At 39.6% G+C, this 20036-nt stretch overlaps 1 protein-coding gene and 1 long non-coding RNA gene across 2 annotated transcripts; both read right to left on the reverse strand.

Moving 5' to 3' along the window:
• Positions 1-109: 109 nt before the first annotated feature.
• MARVELD2 (MARVEL domain containing 2) lies at positions 110-10312 on the reverse strand. The gene is made up of 6 exons (XM_041398149.1): positions 9074-10312; positions 7458-7490; positions 6241-6377; positions 5187-5358; positions 4733-4783; positions 110-3799 (listed from the first exon to the last, which is right to left on the reverse strand). The coding sequence occupies exons 1-6, from the start codon at positions 10169-10171 to the stop codon at positions 3683-3685; spliced, it is 1608 nt and encodes a 535-aa protein (XP_041254083.1). The 5' UTR covers positions 10172-10312; the 3' UTR covers positions 110-3682.
• A 1062-nt stretch (positions 10313-11374) lies between these two features.
• LOC121332580 lies at positions 11375-19650 on the reverse strand. Its single transcript, XR_005952171.1, has 2 exons — positions 19594-19650; positions 11375-19460 (listed from the first exon to the last, which is right to left on the reverse strand). It is a non-coding gene; the product is annotated as an uncharacterized LOC121332580 (long non-coding RNA).
• Positions 19651-20036: the final 386 nt, after the last annotated feature.

Consider the following 20036-nt stretch of genomic DNA (forward strand, 5'->3'; position numbering starts at 1 on the left):
CATTTTTTCTTTAGAAGGAAAAAATCCAATCTATAAAACACTGAAATGAAGTGTCTTATAGGCTTGCACTTTGAATAAAATAAGTGAGAAATGAGACTTCTTTCAGAACAGGAGTATTTTTTATTCTCAAGACCAAGAATTTCAGTGCTGGACTGGAACACAGGATATACAGTAATTTTGTAAAACTTTATTGTACAAGTGCTTGAAATCCCACCACGATTCTGAAATTCATAAATAACATACTGGACAACTTCTTTTACAATTTCAAAGCAATTAGGTTTTTCATTGCCATGAGCATTTGCAGTCACTATGCTGGCATGAAAGCTGGTCAGGCTATTGTGCAAGACAAAATTTTGGGTATGTTTGTTAGTCACTACTTTATGTGGCCTGAAAAAATGTACAGTTCAGTAAAAAGTATGCCAATCTTGCCACAGTTGTTTTGATCTTACAAAGACAAGAAGAAACACAAATACAGTTTAGAAACTATTTAAGTTAGAAATACAAATAGTGTTTCTACAATTACTTTAGAAAGTATTTGTAGAAACACAAAGAATCTCTTGAACATCTCAATTTGTAGATCTGTGCAGCCAGGTAAGCATTTTCTAAGAGCAAGACTGAAGGATAAAACTCCTTGTTGCATACACTTGGGGTTTGAGGAGAGGCTGTAATTAAAAGCAAGCCCACTGATGTAAGGCTGTATTCCTTGGTGATTAATTTATGTGTTAACTACCTTCTGCAAAAACCCAGTCACACAGGTAAGACCACACAGCACATTGTTTACACATACATGCAAAAATGTACGGTCAGAGCTCAGTCTAGAGGGACTAGAGATTGAGGTGATAATCATCTAAAACTTCTGTTTTGTCTGGGGTATGCCTTCTTATTCTTTAAGAATATCAAAAGGCCACTTTCCTTGATAGTTCTTATGGTAACTCAGATTGAGGGATTCTCCCATCATTTTCCTCCTGATTTCTGCCTCACTCCAAGTTGCTTCAGCTTCCAGCCATTATTTCTTATTTCATTAATCTCAATTTCTCTGAGAGATTAACATGTTAGACTAATCTTAAACTAACAGTTTTTCTCCAGCATGTCTGTAGCATTGAAGACAAGACCCTTTTCAGTCGTCCATGGGTAGTGAGAGCAAAACCAGCACACAGACTGTACACACCAGAGGTGCTTTAGCAGCCCTGAGGCCTGCAACAGACACAGGACTGAGCAAGTAATTTACTGTAATGGTTGCAACACCTTGCTGAGCCTTAGGATGGCCTGTGTACCTCAGGATGGTAGCTTACTTCTGTCGTGCCCTGCATCAACCCTGTTTGGAACCCCAAAGGTGGGCAGAAGGGCGTATTCCTCTCCCAGCTTCTCTTCCCAACATTTGGAAAATCTACTTGGCCACACCTGTGGCATCTTGCCAGGAAACACAAGAATCCACATACAGATGTTGCTGCTTAATCTCCTTATTCCAGGCACAGGTATTCTGTTCCCTTTTCCCTACCAATTTTTTTGGAAACTTTGTAGGAAAGAAGCAGAACAGTGGTTCTTCACAGACTATGCAGACACTGTCTCAGGGACCAGGAGCCAGTTTCTCACAGACTAAAACTCAGACCACTGTCAAAAGGAGCCTGGACCTTGGTCTATCCTACAGAAAGAAAACCTCTTAAGTGTGCAGACTGTGAATCTTCCAAAGAAAACATCAGTCATGTTATTGCTAGCACTTTATGAACACCAGCTGATCCTCAAACTTGTGCTAATCTTCTTCTGTTATTGATGCAATGCCCAGAATTGTCACTGAGAAAAAATGAGAAACCTGGGTGTACGTCAGAGGTCATTTATTTAGATTGTGGAGATCTGGACAGGTACTTCTCTTACAAAGAGCAATTTAACAAGTATTCAGCACGACAAGTATAAAAAATTGGCCCATCTCCTTTATAAGAAAGAGAGGTTTCTCCTTTGAAATGAATACAAACCAGAACCAGAAAAAAAGGCACTGAAAAGACAGAGAGAGCACAAGGCATAGCACTGGCTGTCGCATGTTCTCAGAATGATGAAAATACTGAGGCACTTTTCAGTAGATGAGACTTAAGGCTTTGAAATGAAGAGGTGCCAAATTTTCAAATTCTCTCAGTGTTCCCATGGCATCTTGTGCTATTTACTTCATCCACTAAAGCTCTTGGAATTAAATGGCTGATAAAATTGGAATGTCAATTTTACAAATATGAAGGTGGGTGCATGACCATTGGGATTGCAGCATGAATGCTAGGGGTTGAAAAACCAGCAGGGCTACAATGGTCAGAGTGAGGTATGTTAATACATTTCCAACAGTGAAGAGCAGAGGTAGTACTACCATGACCACACTAAACTGGAAATGGCTTTCCTGATGTTGTTCCTTTAAATTAAGGCAGAAATTAAGACTTTCTTTCAAATCACTAATAAAAATTTGCAGTAATTGTAATCAGAGCACCTTTTTCAAACAAAATGTCTTTATAAGCAGTAGAGTAATACGGCTACTCTGGTGGGTAAAAAACATATTTCAGAACAGACAAATTGCAGTTGTAGAAAACTGTACAAATACTATCAATGCTTCTAACAATTATAGTAAGTAAAAAAGTTAAAGTAAATAAAGACATGAAAAAGATACAAAGAGAAAATTTACTGGCTTGTGAAAATACTTGCACATACAAACCTATCGCCAGCATAATATCCCCAAGAAAATATAAAAATATATACAATTTATGCAGATATGCTCCGGAAAGTATGTATTTTAATACATTTTACCTGGCCTTAAAGAGGATACTAACAATTTATACTTTGAATGAGAACTCATTTTGCTGTACTTGGTCTCTGAATGCCAAGTTCATTAACAGCTGCTGCATGGACAAGAAGTCCTGTTACTTGCTGATGAAGAATGGAGCCCTTAAACACATGTACCCCTAACAGCATGATCCAGAAGGTAGGCAGAGCACACTGACCTAAAGCAATACTAATGGGACATTAATATGCTTCATCCTGTACCTCTAGTCCTTTAAGGCTAGGTATAGATTTGTTGCACTGTCTTTGAAGAAGGCGATACACAAACCAAACCCAAGTCCCCCTCCTCCAGCTGGTTAAATAAGAAGCTATTTTTCCTTTCTTGTTAGGCAAAAATCAAGATGATTCTTGATATAATTGACAGCACTTGGAAATACAATACAAAAATTCTTATTAAACTAGTTTCTGAATTGCTGAAAACATTCAATACAATTGGGCAGTGCATCAAACCCCACACAGACAGAACAGCTCAGCTCTTTCTGATATCATTAAGATGTCACATATAAATAAAATCCAAAATTGTTACCAGCATTTCTGTACAAAGTTTCCACAAAATATCTGGAAACTGCTTTCTCTGGTAGGCTTTGCAAGTTTGCAAATGAAGTATTTTCAAATAAAGTATTCATATTTAAGAGGCCAGGATTTGCACTAATGAAAGCGGAATGTTAGCGCAGTTTCCTAACTTATTTCGTAACTTCAATTACAATTGGATCTGCATACAAAACTTATCAGTAATGTACAACATCCAAATGTATGACAGTGATTAAGTAATCCCCATAAGTGTACTACTGTTCAAAGACCAAATAAATAGGTTAAAATACAAATATTGATTTTAAAACCAAAAAATAGTATCCATGAAGTTAAGGCATTACTAAGTTTCTACATTCCAATTCATAACTTTATCATAGTCCTGAATTCGTTGTTTTATGTGAGAAAGCTTATTCTTCAGATATTCACAACGCTCCTTTTTCTCTAGAAATGAAGGATCCTGCCAAAAATACAAACACCTTTACATTAATATATTAGGCTTTCAGACTTTTCCAAGAATAGTCTATTATCAATTATCTTCTTGACTAAAAGGACAGTATGTAAATATTCTCAAAAAAATCACACTCTTTTTCCCTGGCCCTTTCTTATTTCCTGTTTCCCCTTCCTTCATGAAAGCCCAGAAGAAAATGTTCTGCCTTTATATGCTGTAGTTACTTAGTAAATAGAGCTGTGGGAGTTGTTTCAGCATTTAAAGCAGAAATATGCAAATATAAATGACATTCTACTACGTAATTTAGATTTTTACACATGTATTTGTGGCATGTGTGATACACCCTTCCCCCCAAAAAAGCAATGAAGCTTAACTAACATGGACACAAACTCTGAATTCCATGGAGAAAAAAACCATTGTACCTGTAATGCATAATGTTTTTAACAGAACACAGATACGTATTTGCTGCCTGCATTTAAAAATTACAAAGAGAAACCTCTTGGATTACACTGCAAATTACTTTTTGAGAGTGTCTAAATTCCATGCCTCAAAAAAATACAAAACTTCTTTTCAAGTGTAAGACTGTGTTTTCTGTTTTTATCCATTGGCTGTGTCAGTCAGTGAATATAACTGAACTAATCTGAATGCAGAATGCTAAGAGATTAAGGACACTCTCAGAAGATGAAAACGCTCGACTCTTCATTTGTGGTTTGTGGTTTTTCCCCACGTGTGGCTACTGGAATCATTATTCTCACAAATGCTTGTTGGTGTGAGTGTATGGGTTGTGTCATAACTTTGCTGAAGTTTTAGAAGACAAAATATGCACAACACTCCAGGTACCCTGAGATACCGAAATCTGCCTGGCGTCAGAAATATTGTCTGTTTACACTCTCTTTCACCTAGTCATTAGATTCAATAGCACTGCAAATTTAAAACACTTACGTTTTTCTTCTTCTTGTATTCTTGCAGAACTTTTGATATCCTTTCCTGTTCCTAATGAGAAACCACAGATTTTTAACTTTGAGTGCTCTCCATATATGCATGTACATACTACAAAATACTCATTTTCATTTAATCAATACCTTGTGGTTATAAAATTTTAGATGTAAATCTTGTGTTTGAGAAATAATGAAAATACATCAACTGTGACTAACTTAAAAGCTACTAGTATGAAACAAAGAAACAAAAACCCCCAGAAAACCATGTATAATGTCTTAACTGGAACTTAGTATCCCTAATTAATGCCCTGAGATGATGTAACATATGGGGAAACTTCCTCTCACACCAGGTCATAGGCAGCACTAGAAGACATTGTGCCCTAGCTGAAGGCAGCCAAAAACTGCCTAACACCACCTAATACAGCTATTTTCCAAGCGCTCATTTCACAGGTGCTTACATATATGCTTTCAGGATGGTGAGGAAGTTGTTTCAGCAATGCATCCAGCTCATCAAACTTTTTTAATACAGCATGAACTTCCATAGACAGTTCTTTATACTCAGCAAACTGATCATTGAATACTGCTTTGTACCGGTCTCTCATTTCATTTGTTTGAATTACAGGGTATTTCCTGAAAAAAAAAAAAATTTACGAATCAGTTTTAGAGATACAACTTACGAACAACATTTAGACTCTACACCTTGACAGCGTATTTCTGTATATTTTGCTAATCTCATAGCCTGCTGAAATTTGCATGTCTGTAAAGCATTGAAATCAGAGAATCACAGATATAGCTGAGGTTGTAGGAGATGTCTGGATGTTATCTGATCTGACCTCCTGCACAATCAGGAACACTTAGACCAGGAATATGTTCAGACACCTTTTGATATCTCCAAGAATGGAGACTCAGTCTCTCTGGGAAACCTGTACCAACCCTCAAAGAAAAAAATAGTTTCCTAATATTCAGGTGAAACCTCCCTTGCTTCTATTTGTGCCCATAGCAAATAGTATAAAAATTCATTTATGATATCAAACTTGGAAAGCGCTACCCTTTAAAAGGGAGCATGTTACAAATTCAGCATTAGAAAATATAAGAGTAGTCAAATTTCAGGCCCTAAAAAGGCAATTTCCCATGTATTTTAGTTTTTTACTCTAATATCTATACAGTGGTCTTCTGTTCCTTTGGCAGTTAATGTAATTGCTATATTATGACATTCTCCTTCAACATTTGAGGTTTGTGGGGGGTTATTTTTTAAATTAACACTTCTTATATATATACTGGTCTTATGCCACTGATACCAGCCCCATCCTCTCTGCTTTTTAATGTTAACATTAAAAATGTTAACACATTAAATTATGAGTTCCCATAGCACGTGCATGGGAGAGAAAAAATTATGAGTTCCCATAGCACGTGCATGGGAGAGAAACCACAAGCATATATTGGAGAAATGCAGTGAAAAACATTATTCAAGTATCCTCCACTAAGTTGGTCCATCAAAATCAAGTCACTTACACTAAGTAGTCTGGCATCACTATAGGTTTAGGAATGTGGCCTGCAGGTATATGACCATTAAGTAGCTCTGGTTTTCTTTCCAGTGATTTGAGCTGCCTGTAACTGACTTCTTCCCTTGGTCTGTCGTCACCTTCATACTGTTTTAAAAGAGAAAGAATTTGTTCTTAATGAAATCAGTTTTACATAAATCACAAAATACGCAATTTTAAGACAGAGATGCATGTATTGAGCAGCAGTAGACACAAATCACAGATAATTCTTACAACTGTTATTGTAATTAGAAAATCAGTTTAATGACTTACAGTAATGCTTCTCACACCGTATTTTTCTTAAGTTTGTCCTAACAGCAGTACAGATAAATACTTCTGAAGGTTTGGAAAGATTTGTTTGCATGTCTTAAAAAAACAGTGTAAGGAAGTTTACTTCAGTATTCATTTAATTTACAAATGAACTGGAATGATTCAGTTCTTTGGAGATCCCTTTTCTCCTTGTTTCCTATTGCACAATTCATCCCTTGATCCAGAAATAAAAAAATGTAAAATCTTAGAACATAAACAGAAGGATCCTGATCCAGTACTGAATCAACAAAGAAAACAGTGGCATAAAATTCACAATGTCTATCAAGAGACATTTAAGCATGAAATTAATACATCATAATTTCTCTGGAAATGCCATACAATCTTTGCAGTGTATGCAATGACACTTTGTGTGGCTGAAACACTAACACTGCTGGTGCTTTAACTGGCAAGGGGGTCTTTGGAGCAGTCTCGAAGACCAAGGAAGAAACTCAACTCACAGGGCATCTCCACTGTGCTTCCACTGGCTCTCTTGCAAATTAAGCACACAGCCAGGAATAAAAAGAGACTCAAACCTATCTCACATCAGATGATCTGCTGTTTTAGTCATGTCTGCCAAACTCTGTGATAAATGCTACAGAACTTGTCACCTCATAGAAGAGGGTAAGAGCACATGGAGAGGCAGCCATCACATCTGCCATTTTGCAATTTATAGATTTTATAACCTAGCCTAATTAGGAGTAAGCTCTTCACAAGCTCCTTTTGAGTATTCTAGGCAGGAGACTGCTGTCCAAACTAACTTATAAACTAAACCTAATCTCTTTGAGATGAATAAAGAAATAAATGAAAATAGTCACAAGGAAAATAATAATAATAATTTAGAATTCTCAGTAAACAGAAAGATAAATTCATATTTCCTACCTTGTTTTCTGGAAAAAAGGATTGTGTTTTCATCTATCAAAAAAAAAAAAAAAAACAAACTAAGTTTTATTTTCAGCAAAAATAGTATGCAAAAGCACAGACTCCTAAAATTCAAACATTTTCAAAATCATACTGTACAGAACATTACATTTATACTTAGGTATGATGAGGTTTAGCATAAGGAATATTTTCACATCCAGTGATTTAAAGACTTGTTTAAGGAAAACAACCATCCAAACCCCAGAACAACAGGATTTCCCAGAGCACAGCTGTAAGGAACAGCTTGCAGGAAATACTCCATCAACTTCTCAAGCTCCTTTATTATTGTTTCACATTCCAGCCCGAGTTACCTCATAATGCGCTGAACCTAATTCAATTGCTTAGAACACACAACAGTGCACTAACCAGTAGCTCAACCTGCAGCTGTTTTGCACAGCATCTCCAGTCTCTAACCTCTTTTCTTAAAGTATTCCCTTTAGAAAGTTTTAAGAAGTGGATTAAAAGTGGGCACTTGGATGGTAACAGGGAAAAATGAACACCTTGTGTACAACTCTGGCAATCACCTCAGTCTTGCAGGACATACTATCAGTTGGTTAAAAAACTTTTATTGAAGAATTATAATTAGTTTTCAAAAGAAAAGCCTAAATTTTATGCAAGATGGTAAACTGGAAACCAGCACTAAATCAAAATGCTGCAAATCAGACTGCAGTCACAGAGAAGAGGAAATGCAACTTTAAAATCTCCTTCTAAAATCCCTTAAAGGCTGACCCCTCCTTAAATTAGGCTCATGTACATTTCATATGCATTAATTTTCATGCTGTGTAAGCCTTACTCATTTTTATAGGGTCTTTTGGTGATGTTTTCAAATGAAGGAAGTTTTACACAAATTACTTTGAACTCTCTAGGTAAGAGTGTTAAATCTCTACTGTTATAGCTTATCATTAACCAGGCAAATACTGAATGCCTCTAGTATGGGCAAGGCCAGTAGTGAGGCAAAATATCTGACATGAAAAAAATGTGGCTGACTGAAATTTGAGACATCAAAATCTAGCCAAGGCTGTTACTGCAAATATTTGCTGATAACTATTGTGAGGAAAGCTGAAAAGGCATAAAGAAGTTGCTTGGAGATTCGCTTGCAAAGTAAAAATATGTATTTCACATTCTTAGGTTTATTCACACTAGCACTTGATGTGCTGAATGCACAGATTTCGAATAAATGCTAGGGAGCCTTAAGCCACCTAACCCTGCTGAACAGATGGACATTGTTTCTTCCTTTGTATGGAAAATACACAGTAGGAAGTAGTTCATCAGCTGACTCAAGAAGAGAGCCCAGTATTAGGAAGCGAACAGCGCCAGGTCCTTACCCAAGGTGGATTATAAACATCAAAAAGAACCAAAAAACAAAGCACGTCCACGACTTTGGATCTGACACCTTAAAAACGCCTTTCATCTGGCAGTTTCTAATACTGAAAGACTGGTTAAAATTCAGCCTCAGGGCTATAGATCTGCAGTAGAGAAGACACTTGATTTGACACCGTCTATGCCACAGTAAGATCTTACAGCTGCTCCCCATCATGTGGCACCCGGTAGATAGAAAACGATAACTAATGACTTACCTCCTGTTCCATTAACTCCCTGTGCCTCCTAGCCCCTTCGTGCCTCCACAACTTTAGGGAAACCATCGCACTAATTAGATAGAGGATCACCGTGACAAACAAGAAGATGATTGCCGCAGTCTGACCGCCCTCCACACGGCAAAAAGCCGCATTTATCGGCGTCTTAAACAACTGGTAATAGCAGAGCCCACCTCGGTTGGTATCGTTTACGTACACTATGGCAGCCGACATGTACAGGATGAACAAGGCCACATTGATCCCAAACTCGGTCAGAGGCCACCAGTTGGAATCGAGGAGGATAGTTCGGTAGTACATGGACATGCCCAGCACGAGCAGCACTATGGTGACGATCCACGCCATCCCCGCCACCACCAGGATGAAAGGCGTTTTGGGCCCGCTGTAGGAGTATCCCCCGTAGGCGCTGCCCGCCCCGTATCCGTAAGGCTGCGAGTACCCGAACATGTTGTACCACTCGTTGTCCTTGTGTACGTAGGCGGTGACACAGGCGAAGACGGCGGCGCCAAGCAGCAGCTGGGCCACGCCGAGGATCCTGAGCAGCCCTGCCCAGGACTTCATGTAGGCGTACCGCTGGTGGTACTCCTCCACCCGCTCGCTGTAAGTCTGCCCAGTGCCGGAGCGGCGCTCCAGCGAGCCCGAGGGGTCTCCGGAGGACAGCATGGCCTCGGCCTCCTTCCGAGAGTTGTAGCTCCCGCCCGACCCCCCGAATGGGTCCGTGTAGGAGCCAGGCACCGTCCTGGTTCCCGGTTGCAGCGGGGCGGGAGAGGCAGGTGGCGAGCACTCGACCCCGTCCGAGATGTACCTGATGTCGGAGGCCGTGCTATCCCAGCTGGAGCCGGTGTGGCGTCTCCCTTTGAAGAAGTTCTTCCACGAGTCCGGAATGAACCGCCGAACCGGCTTGAGCTCTGCCGGCCCGCTGGGGCCCGGGCTGGCCCCGCCGGGGCCGAAGGGGGGCTGCAGGGGCAGCGGGGGCGGCGGCAGCGCGGCGGCGGCGGACCCGGGGCTAGTCCCGCGGGGCAGCGGGGACCCGCGGGGCAGCGGGGATCCGCCGGGCCGCCCGCCCTGCGAGCTCCGCGACATGGCCGGCGCTCGGCCCGGCCCCGGCCGCTCCCCGGCCCCGCTCGGCTCACCCGACGGGAGGGAACTGCCGCGGGGTCCCAAGGGCAGACGGCGCCGGAGAAGGACGAGCCGGGAGGAGAGCGCCCACTGGCCCGGGAGAAGTCACCCAACACCTCCAGCGCCCCGGCGGCCTCACCTGTGGCGGCCCCACGGCCTTCGCCCGGGGAGGCGGGAGCTTCCGGCCGGCCGGCCGGGAGTGGCGGGACCGCCCCGGCCAGGAGCGGCGGGAGCTTTGCCGAAATCGCGGTGCGCCGGCGGGGCGGGTGCCGCGGGGCGCGGCCGGGCATCGTAGGAGGGCTGGGCGCCTTGACTCACAGCATGACAGAATGGGTCAGGTTGTGTTCCAAACTCTCTGGTCAGGGAGGGTCATTTTGGAGCACAGGACTGCGTCCAGACACTTCTTGAGTATCTCTGGTGAAGGAGACTCCACTAAGGATCTGTTCAACGCGTCGTCACTCGCACAGAAAGAAAGGTATTCTTCATATTCAGGTGGAACTTTGCACCAGTTGCTGCCCGTTGCCTCTCGTCCTATTGCTTGGCACCACTGAGGAGAGCCTGGCTCCATCCTCTTGATATTTTCCATTTAGGTACTTACAAACATTGATGAGGTCCCCTCTCAGTCACCTCTTCTAGAGGCTGAACAGGTGCAATTTCCTCAGCCTTTCCTGGTAAGAGAGATCCCCTGAGCTTCAGTCCCCTCATCATCCTTGTCACCCTCCCCTTAAGGGAAGGCTTCATGTCTGTCCTGCACTGGGCACCCCAGAACTGGACACAGCACTCCAGGTGTGACCCTGCCAGAGCTGAGTAGAGGGGCAGGATCACCTCCCTCGACCTGCTGGCAATGCTCTTCCTAATGCACTGCAGAATCCTGTTGACCCTCTTGGCCACAGGGGCATTGCTGGCTCACGGACAGCTTGTTGTCCAGCAGGACCCCCAGGTCGTTCTCCATAGAGCTGCACTTCAGTCCCAGCCTGGGCTGGTGCTTGGGCAGCACCTGGCACAGAGCTGGCCTAGTGACAGGGAAGGCACTGAGCAGTCTGTTTGGACAAACCAACATTTCTGCCATCGTTTTTCAGGTTCAGGAGCTGGAGAAGAAATCTGGTGTGCTGCACCATTGTCGTCTGCAAATGGCTTTCTACATTCACCACAAAATCTGCAGCTGCATTGATGCAGTAGGAGTTTTATTTACATTGTCAGTATGGGCTATCAACTTGTCTATGGTATGCTTCAGTCTCTTCTTTTACAAGGTTTAAAATTCCAAACAGTGATCGTTTTAAAGGTATAAATTTTAATAAAACCTTCAAATGCTCACTACATAACAATCGTGGACTCTGGAAACAAACTGTACAAATGCAAAGTAAATAAAAATGTGTTAAAAATAAAGAGTTATTCCTTAATTTAGCAAAAAAGAAGGTGTTACTTAAAAAATAAATTCTAAGCTTACCTCCCAAAATACCTTTACAGTAGGATCTTCCTAATACCTTGCATAAAAGAAATTTGACCTAAGAAAAATAATCACCAGTACCATATTGGGTAGATGTCTTTTAGAATTAAAGACACTGGAAAATAATTATTTCATATGCTTAGTTAAGTGGTCCTGTTTATGTTTGTATTATTTTGGATACCAAAGTTGATATATATATTTGAAGTGTTTCTCACATTTGCATAAGATATTTAAAGATTGCCTCCAAATAATAAGAAGCCCCTACGGTCCATAAGCTATGTATTTATCACAGTTATCATTACATGCCTTGAAAAATTAATTAATTCAGGTGGTAAAGCCTTGGTTAAGATATAAAGCCTTTTATTAGGAATAATTAACATAGCTTAGTGACCCCGATGTCTAAACACTGTTTTTTGGATTACATACCATACACACTAATCACCTGGTACTTGCCTCATCATACACATTTTTAAAATGTACTGCAAACTTTGGCTTTGTTTATTATGGCAGGGAAAAGCTTTTAAAGCCTTTAAAAGGATCAGTAAGCAATGAGGATCTAGTTAATAGAGTCTACAGGATTTCCAAAAGGCTTCTCACCAAGTCTCCTGAAGCAGACTTATTTTGAAAGAAACCTTAAACCTTAAAAGAAGGCTTAACCCAAAAATAAGAACTTCAGTCTTAATGTTTGATAAATAATTAACAGATGGGAAGGAAACTGGAGAAGGGAGTATGAGTTAATGGTTAACTCCTGGAATGGAGGAAACTTGCCACTGCAAGTCTGCAGAGATCAGTGCTGGGACCTGGGGTATCCAGTACGTTCCTAAATGTAACCTTGTGAAAAAAAGGGAACCCTGTGAAGACTGAGATGAGCAACTTTGCTGCTGATGCTAAGTTAGACAGGCCAGTAAGGATGTGTTCTGCCAGAAGAATTGTGCCAGGACTTTATAAGACTTGATGGCAAATAACATCACAAATTCAACGTGCACAAACACCTGAAATCCATGCAGTAAAAAAAGAGATGAAGGATTTAAATTACTGCAACATTAGGACCCTGACTTATGTATTTATAAAGCATGACATATGCCTCATTTCTAACAGGACAGATACTTATTTAATTGTATAACATTACTTAAGTTTTACAGATGTTATTGGTGTTGTTTCAAACTGAGTTGACATAGGCAGGCAGCCAGAACAGCTACAAACTTGCAGTTAGAACAAAAACAATAAATTTATTTCTGTTTACCTTGCTAATGAGGGGATCCCCAAAGGAGCGCCAGGCAAAGGCACACAAACAGAGATGGTTCATGCGAGAGGATCACTGGACTGTGGTTCTCAGGGGCTTATCAAGAGTTATTTCGAACTGCAAGGTCACTTGAATGATTTACAATCCTTCTCAACAGTCTTCCAAGCTTTAACCCATTCCTCCCAACACAAACCTAACAGGAGAGCTTCAATCTTGGCTGTGTGGCTGTGTGACTAGAAGCATATTTATTTACCCACCATATCTGTACACAATATGTGGGGTTTTAGTTAGGCAAAACGAGAGGTAGTATTGACATTTTGGGTTACAAAAAAATGTATCAGTATGCCTACTGATAAAAAAACCAAACCCAAAAATCAACGAATGTACAGCTACCTCACAATTAAGTGCAAGAGTTACACTCAGTGAGTGTGCTGACACAGCTTTTTAAGGCAGTAGCTCCATCTAAATATACTTTGGTTGTAAAGAGCAGCTTGAAAAGAGATTTTGGAGCAAGGCTGTTCTCTTGATACTGTAAGGAAGGGACATAACACCAAAACAGGACTGAAAAACCTGCTATACCACAATTAATCTATATACTCTGTGCAAGGAAAAACAGCAAGATGGCTTTACTGATAACTACACATAAGCTGCTGAAGAATGAATCTAGAAAAAATATAAGCATAATATATACAGATCACAAGTATGGTAAATTCCACAATTTCCACCTTCATTGGATATTATAATTTTTATCATTTAATCATAAATTTTGTCATCTGTGCAGACCAACATACTTTTTTTTTTTTTTGCTACACTCTACAAAAGTATTGGTTCAAATGTGAAAAACTGACAAGTGCTTTGGTATCTCATGAACAAGGTATTTTTGATAAGCACTTAAAAACTGTCACATTTACATGACACTTTAATGTGGCTGAAACTGCACAAGCTTAAAATTAATGTCAGGAATATTTTGTGATATTTCTGCATTACTTTTGTCTCCATGAACAAGGAATTGCGACTCTCTCAGAAATACAGAGACTAACTTGGACACAGAGAACAAAATTTGTAAGAGGCCCTGAATTTATTCTTCCATTCAAGGAAAAATACAAATGTACCTCTTCAAGCAACTATTTCCATAACAGTAGCTTTTAGTAAAATATGTGACCAGTTTAACATTGAATGGAAATCTTATCTGCACTACTTACTTATCTAACAGATTTCTGTGTAATATCTCCCTCAAAGCACCAAGCATGTACCTTTTTACTGATAAGGAACCTCTGGGGCTCAGATATAGTCCAAAACCTCATACTTTGGATGTAGTTTAACAGTCATTGAGGTCACTATCACCTGTCACTAAACTAGACATATGAAGCAACATAGCTTGTAAGAAAATAATAGTCTTGTACCCTTCATGAACAGTTAAGAGAAGAATCTAGAAGTTCAGGGTATTAAAAAATGCATATATGAATAAAAAATTACATTCACATTTCTGGGTATCATTCCTACAAAGCACAACAGCAGTACTCAACTACTCAAGTACATTGTCTCTCTGACATCATCTATGTAAAAAAAAATTTGCACAGCTGTGGTGAAGCAATAGGTTGAATATTTTTGTAGACATATGTGATTTTTTTACAGCATCTTAAAGAAAAGAACATACAAACAAACAAAACAGAAATAAACAAATTAGAAAAAATTAGAAAAAAAAATTAGTCCAGGGTTTATGCATAGTAAAAGCAAAAATATCCTATAAAATCTAGGATATGTTTGGATGGATAGGGAGCTGGCATTTGTGACCTGAGAAGTGGTGCAGGAGGAAGGCTATTTTCTTCACAGTGAGAGCTAATGGTGAGGTGCAGGGACAGAAAGTTTTGCTGCCTTAGCCCTGGTGATTAGAGAAAGGTGAGCTCAGATTCCTCCTGACATTGTGGAGCAGAAGGATCAAAGGCAGCTGTGAAAAAAGTTTGCAGCAAAGAAAGTTCCACCCCCTACTGTCAGCTGGTCAGAGAGAAAGAGAGGCAATGTCTATCAAAATTAGAATACAGATGAGAAGGAGCAAGAACAGAGATGTGTAACTGCATGAATAGCAATTTAACACGTGTCTTGAACAAGATTTCTAGCAACTACTGACTCCACTGACCAACACTTTACATTGTTTTCAGTTCCCAGGACATTCTTGATGCCGGAATAAGTACTTAATTGCATAGTCAGTGTTACATAGTTGACATCTAATTAGTTACATTATGCTTTATTAAATTTTTTTCATATCCCCTCATCTCCTTATTTCTCCTTAAATTATTTTGGAATTATACATTGTTGCCTAGACATGGACAGCCAATGGCATCATGGATCCTGATTTAGTGGAGTGCAGATAGCATTGCAGTATAATAAGTTTAAAACTCTTATGAACCACAGTTTTTAAATGTTAAAAACTCACACTGTGGCCCCCTACAGGGAGCAGGCAAGAAGTAAATTTACAGAACCTGAGGGTATAAAATGTTGTATTTTTAATAGTAGGAAAGTGGAAAACATTATATAGAAGTAGAAAGTGAGACAGGGCAGCAAAGAGAGGTGGAAGAACATTCCAGGCCAGAAAGGAGTTCACACATATTTCTCTCTGACAACAGACATAAAGGAGGTGAGAGAAAAGGAGACAGGAAAAAACAGCAGAAGTAATCACATGCATATACACAAATAAGTGAAGCAGTAGCTTAGGGGCTGCAGGACTGTTTCATAATCTTTGAGAAATACCAAACACAACCACACCGCTGTGTAAATTCTGTACAAAAAGGAAATTTTGCTTTTACGCAAGGCAACAACTGTGGTGACTTTTTACCTGGCTTGCTGTGTGTGACAACACATGAACCTACGGCAATTAGTTATCCAGTTTTATTACATACATGTAGTAGATCTTTATTGAAGCATGTGCTATTTAGCTAATAGATGTAGACAGCTGCAATCCAAGTTACCACAAACTTTTAATACTGTTTTTGTACTGTTACACTACTAGAACCTGACATTTTTTTCTCATTAAGAAGGAATCAAAGCCTTCTAACTTTTGCAGTAAATTATTTTCCCTTGAACATGGAAACCACAGATGAAAGAATCTTTGCCACCTTGCATCTCCTACTTTTCTAAAATATCAACTATGCTTTCCTTGTTCCAGATACTGCTGTCACTTTATGTCCAAGAGGTGAGGTCTCTTTCCTCTTTGACTAAAATTGATTTTCCAATGAGAAAGCAAACCAAGAATTTTCTTTGATATTTCTTTGATATTGATACTTGAAAAATAACATGATTCATTTTTTAAGCTCTCCTTATTTCATTGCTACTGATAATGTTTTAAATTGGAAAATAAGAAAAAAAAAGAAATAAAATGAACAGAAAAGGTTTTATAAATAGAAGAACCAAAAGAATTTTTTTTTTTATTAGGAAGGCAACCCAGTCACCTAAACTAGCAATCTCCATTCAACTTTTGTGCCTTAAGCCAAATATAGGGTGTGGAGTATTTTTTGAAAAATGAATAACTGATCTAAAAGAGAACCTGGCATTCTTGGTTACTAATTCTAGTTCTGATGAATGTACAGCTTGCTTTTATTTTAAATTTCTTCTTTATAAATAAAGCAGAAATGCAAATATACATAAATCATCCTTCAGTTGCATTTGCTTCAATTATTAATTTCTCCTGTATTTGCATGGCTTGTATAATGTTCTTACTGAAATATAAGAAGGCAAAGAAAATCTTTCATTTAGGTTATTTTTCTAAGAACTCTTCTTTCAATGATATAAACTACAAGAAATAAAATCCTTCTTTAAATTAATACTCAGATTTTAAACCTGCAGTTGGAAGTAGTGGAAGGCTAAAGAAAATAAAGAAAGCTCCTTATTGAACTAAGGGAACTTAACAGTTATGTATTTATCTGCCTCTTACCCCGTGATTACCATGGATCCATTTTATCCATTAATACTGCCAAAAGGAATGTATTGCTTGTGTTACACACACAGAAATGCAGAACAAAAATTACCAGTGTAAAAAGCAATATTGTATTCTGATAGTGCTCAGGAGATCAGCATCAAGGTGAGGTCTCCCCAAAATTTACAAAATATCACTGAGTAAAAATCTGTTATCTAAGTGAAACACCTGAACAACTGAGCAGTTTTTATTTGACACAATCATCCCTTCTCATTAGTCTCCATTAAATAAAATGCAAGACAACCGTGTTCAGTACAATATGATTTGAGTATTAATTCTGACATATCATGTGCAGAGGTTGTAAAACTGTTACCTTTGTTTTTCTGAAGCTCTCTTTGTAAATCTGTTTTTTATAGTTCAAGATAGTTTATCTTAAATTTAAGGTTACCTTAGGACTATTTAGTTTTTCTACACTATATATGAGCTCTTTAAGAGAGCTACAATGAACTTCTCTTGGATATGCCCATCCATCTACCCATGTAATGCCATGAACTGCAGAATGCCAAAATGTTTTTAATGAGAGGTATTTGTCATCTTTTACCAAGGCACACAAAACAATACAAACGTAGAACGTAGAAACGTTACCACCAGAATAATTTTTTTTCATGTTTACAAGGTAAACCTAGAAACACAACTCTCTCCCCTCTGACACACAGCCAATATATCCCAGCTCTTCAATTTACCAGGAGGCCACTTCAAAGCAAAATAAATAATTTCAGAAGTGCCATACAAAAAGTCAATGTGCTATTTCATAAATACTGCAAGTGTGGAGGTAACAACCTAGGTAATTATACAGAACATAACAGTGAAAATATCTCCCCTAAATAAAGGTTACGTCATAATAGCTTTGGTCTGTAAAGTCATAGTGCTAAGAAAACTATCAAGAATACAGGGCGTTGCATTCAATTACATCAATGTTTACATAATAGATATCTAATATTGGATTTTTGCTAACTAATTTTGAGGTTTTATATTACAGACATAACCCTCTACATATCATTATCAAAAAATATTATTCATGCTCCGATGAATATATCAAAAATGTTTTGCACTGCTGTCTTTACTGAGTTTCAACAGGGAACAGAATACCTTAATAGCAGAACTGGTCAAAATGACATTTAACTTTCACAAGAATCATATGCCTTTATCTGTCATAGACTAAAATGGGAAATTATTTATTGCATCATCTGAAAAACCTTGCAAATCACATCTAGAGAGCCTCTTGCATGAACATAACTCTGTTCTTAATTCTGCAAGGAATATAAAACATTCAAAGTAACAGAAAAAGGTAGGAGAGGGCTGTAGCCCTTCTGGAAGATAGGAGTGACATTTGCTTTCTCCAGTTTTTGGGCAGTCCCCACAGTTGCTGCCATTGGTCAAAGGTTGCTGAGAGGGGCCTCACAGTCACATCTGCCAACTTCCTCAACACCAGTATTTCATGGATGCATCCCATCAGGGCCCATGGACTTAATTATTTCTAGTTTGCTGAGGTGTCCCCTGACCTAGTCCTCTTGCACCAATGCCAAATCCATTCTAACCACAACCATGCTGTGATTCTGCATTCTCTGCGTTCTCTACAGACAGCCTCTGGCTCTTTGAGTCATAAGAGCACTACATTCAGAGAAGTAAGCAGATCAGGATTGTGTAGTAAAGAAAAAGGCAAAAGGAGATAAAGAAGCAGAGACAGCAATCAATATTATAGAAGAGGCAGTAAGCATAGTAAATATTGGAAAGGTTCTGCTTTTTGTAAGATTGTTGAAAAGAACTGTTAGTTGCTCTGCAGAGGAGGGTTCAGGCTGCCTGTCACAGTTTATAGCAATCTATTGAACAGAATAAAATCTTTTACTGAATGGAGAGGTCTGTAGAGCCAGAGGGGACACCACAGCAGATGCTACTGCTCTGAAAAAAGCAGCAGATCAAGAAACTGATAAAGTAGCAGATCACTGGGCCACTTCTGGAGAAAACAGTAGGATAAAAAGTGAAAAATCTGCTGCATAAAGGAAGTACAAAACTTGCTATGGACAGTTTTAGGAGCTTGCAAGTCTAGTGAGAGAAAATGACCTTGACAAAACTATCATAAACCAGTGACTGTTAAACAGATGAATACAGCCTTTCAGGGTATCTAGCATGCAGTGAGACACAGTGTAACAAAAGAAAAAAAGGATGAGAAGTCCAAGTGTGGACACAGTCTGTGAAGGAAAAGTGATGGACACAATGAGTCCTCCTAATAAGAAAAAGCAAAAGAAGAAACACTGAAACCTTATCAGTCTACAGCTTCCTCATTAGGGGAAGAGGAGGGGCAGGCACTGATCTCTTCTTTCTGGTAATCAGTGACAGAACCAAGGAAATGGCATGAAGTTGTATCACGGGAGGTTTATGCTGGATTTCAGGAGAAGTTTCTACACCCAGAGGGTGGCTGGGGACTGGAACAGGTTCCCAGGGAAGTGGTTAAGGCACCAAGCCTGAGTTCAAGGAGTGTTTGGACAATTCTCTCAGTAGCTGGCAGGCAGGTTTGGAGCCTCTGCTGGAGAATATTTCATTATTGCATGGCAGTACACATGAAGAACAACTCTGGGTAATCAGGAACACTCAGCTACACAGAGGAAGAAAAGATGGGATGGATGAATTCTGATACAGTCACTGCAAAATGGCATTATGCTCATCATGTAAAGCAGAGTGAGGAAGGAAGACTGGGAGGACATGCAGAGTTGTCGTGTTTGTCTTACCTGTGGGATCTCAGCACATCACTGTGGATGTGCAGAGACACCAGGGGAGCCCCTGGGGGGCTCGGAAACCCTGGAATGATGCCAAAAGGGTTTGGTGGTTGGATTTCGATCCATCAAAGGGAGAAGAACCTGTGACGGAGGAAATGAGAACTTCTTGGGTGTGAACGATACCTTTATGGAGGGAAATATAAATTTTAGAAAAATAGGTACAGGGGGGTCATGAAGGCAAGATGGAGGATTCAGGGCGTGGTCCTGTGTTCCTCTTTCTTCTTCATGTCTTCCATTTTGTGTGGTAATGTTGGCACTTGGAGATTGGTTCGTAGTGAAAGTGCACTTGTCTATAAGGATGAATAGTATTGGGAAATAAAGGTAAATATGTCACACGTAATTTTTACTATAAAAGACACAACCGCCCTGTGGGCGGGAGAGAGTGCACTCGACTG

The sequence above is a fragment of the Onychostruthus taczanowskii genome, unplaced genomic scaffold (genome assembly GCF_017590055.1).
Source record: "Onychostruthus taczanowskii isolate IOZ18803 unplaced genomic scaffold, ASM1759005v1 scaffold141, whole genome shotgun sequence".
In the NCBI taxonomy this organism is placed as follows: Eukaryota; Metazoa; Chordata; class Aves; order Passeriformes; family Passeridae; genus Onychostruthus; species Onychostruthus taczanowskii.

Excerpts from the sequence above, each read along its gene's own strand:
- MARVELD2 (XM_041398149.1), bottom strand. The coding sequence starts at position 10,171 with ATGTCGCGGAGCTCGCAGGGCGGGCGGCCCGGCGGATCCCCGCTGCCC. Across the intron at positions 7,491-9,073 it reads GGGAGTTAATGGAACAGGAG|ATGAAAACACAATCCTTTTT; the intron begins GTAAGTCATTAG and ends TTTTTTTGATAG. Across the intron at positions 5,359-6,240 it reads GTGATGCCAGACTACTTAGT|GAAATACCCTGTAATTCAAA; the intron begins GTAAGTGACTTG and ends TTTTTTTTTCAG.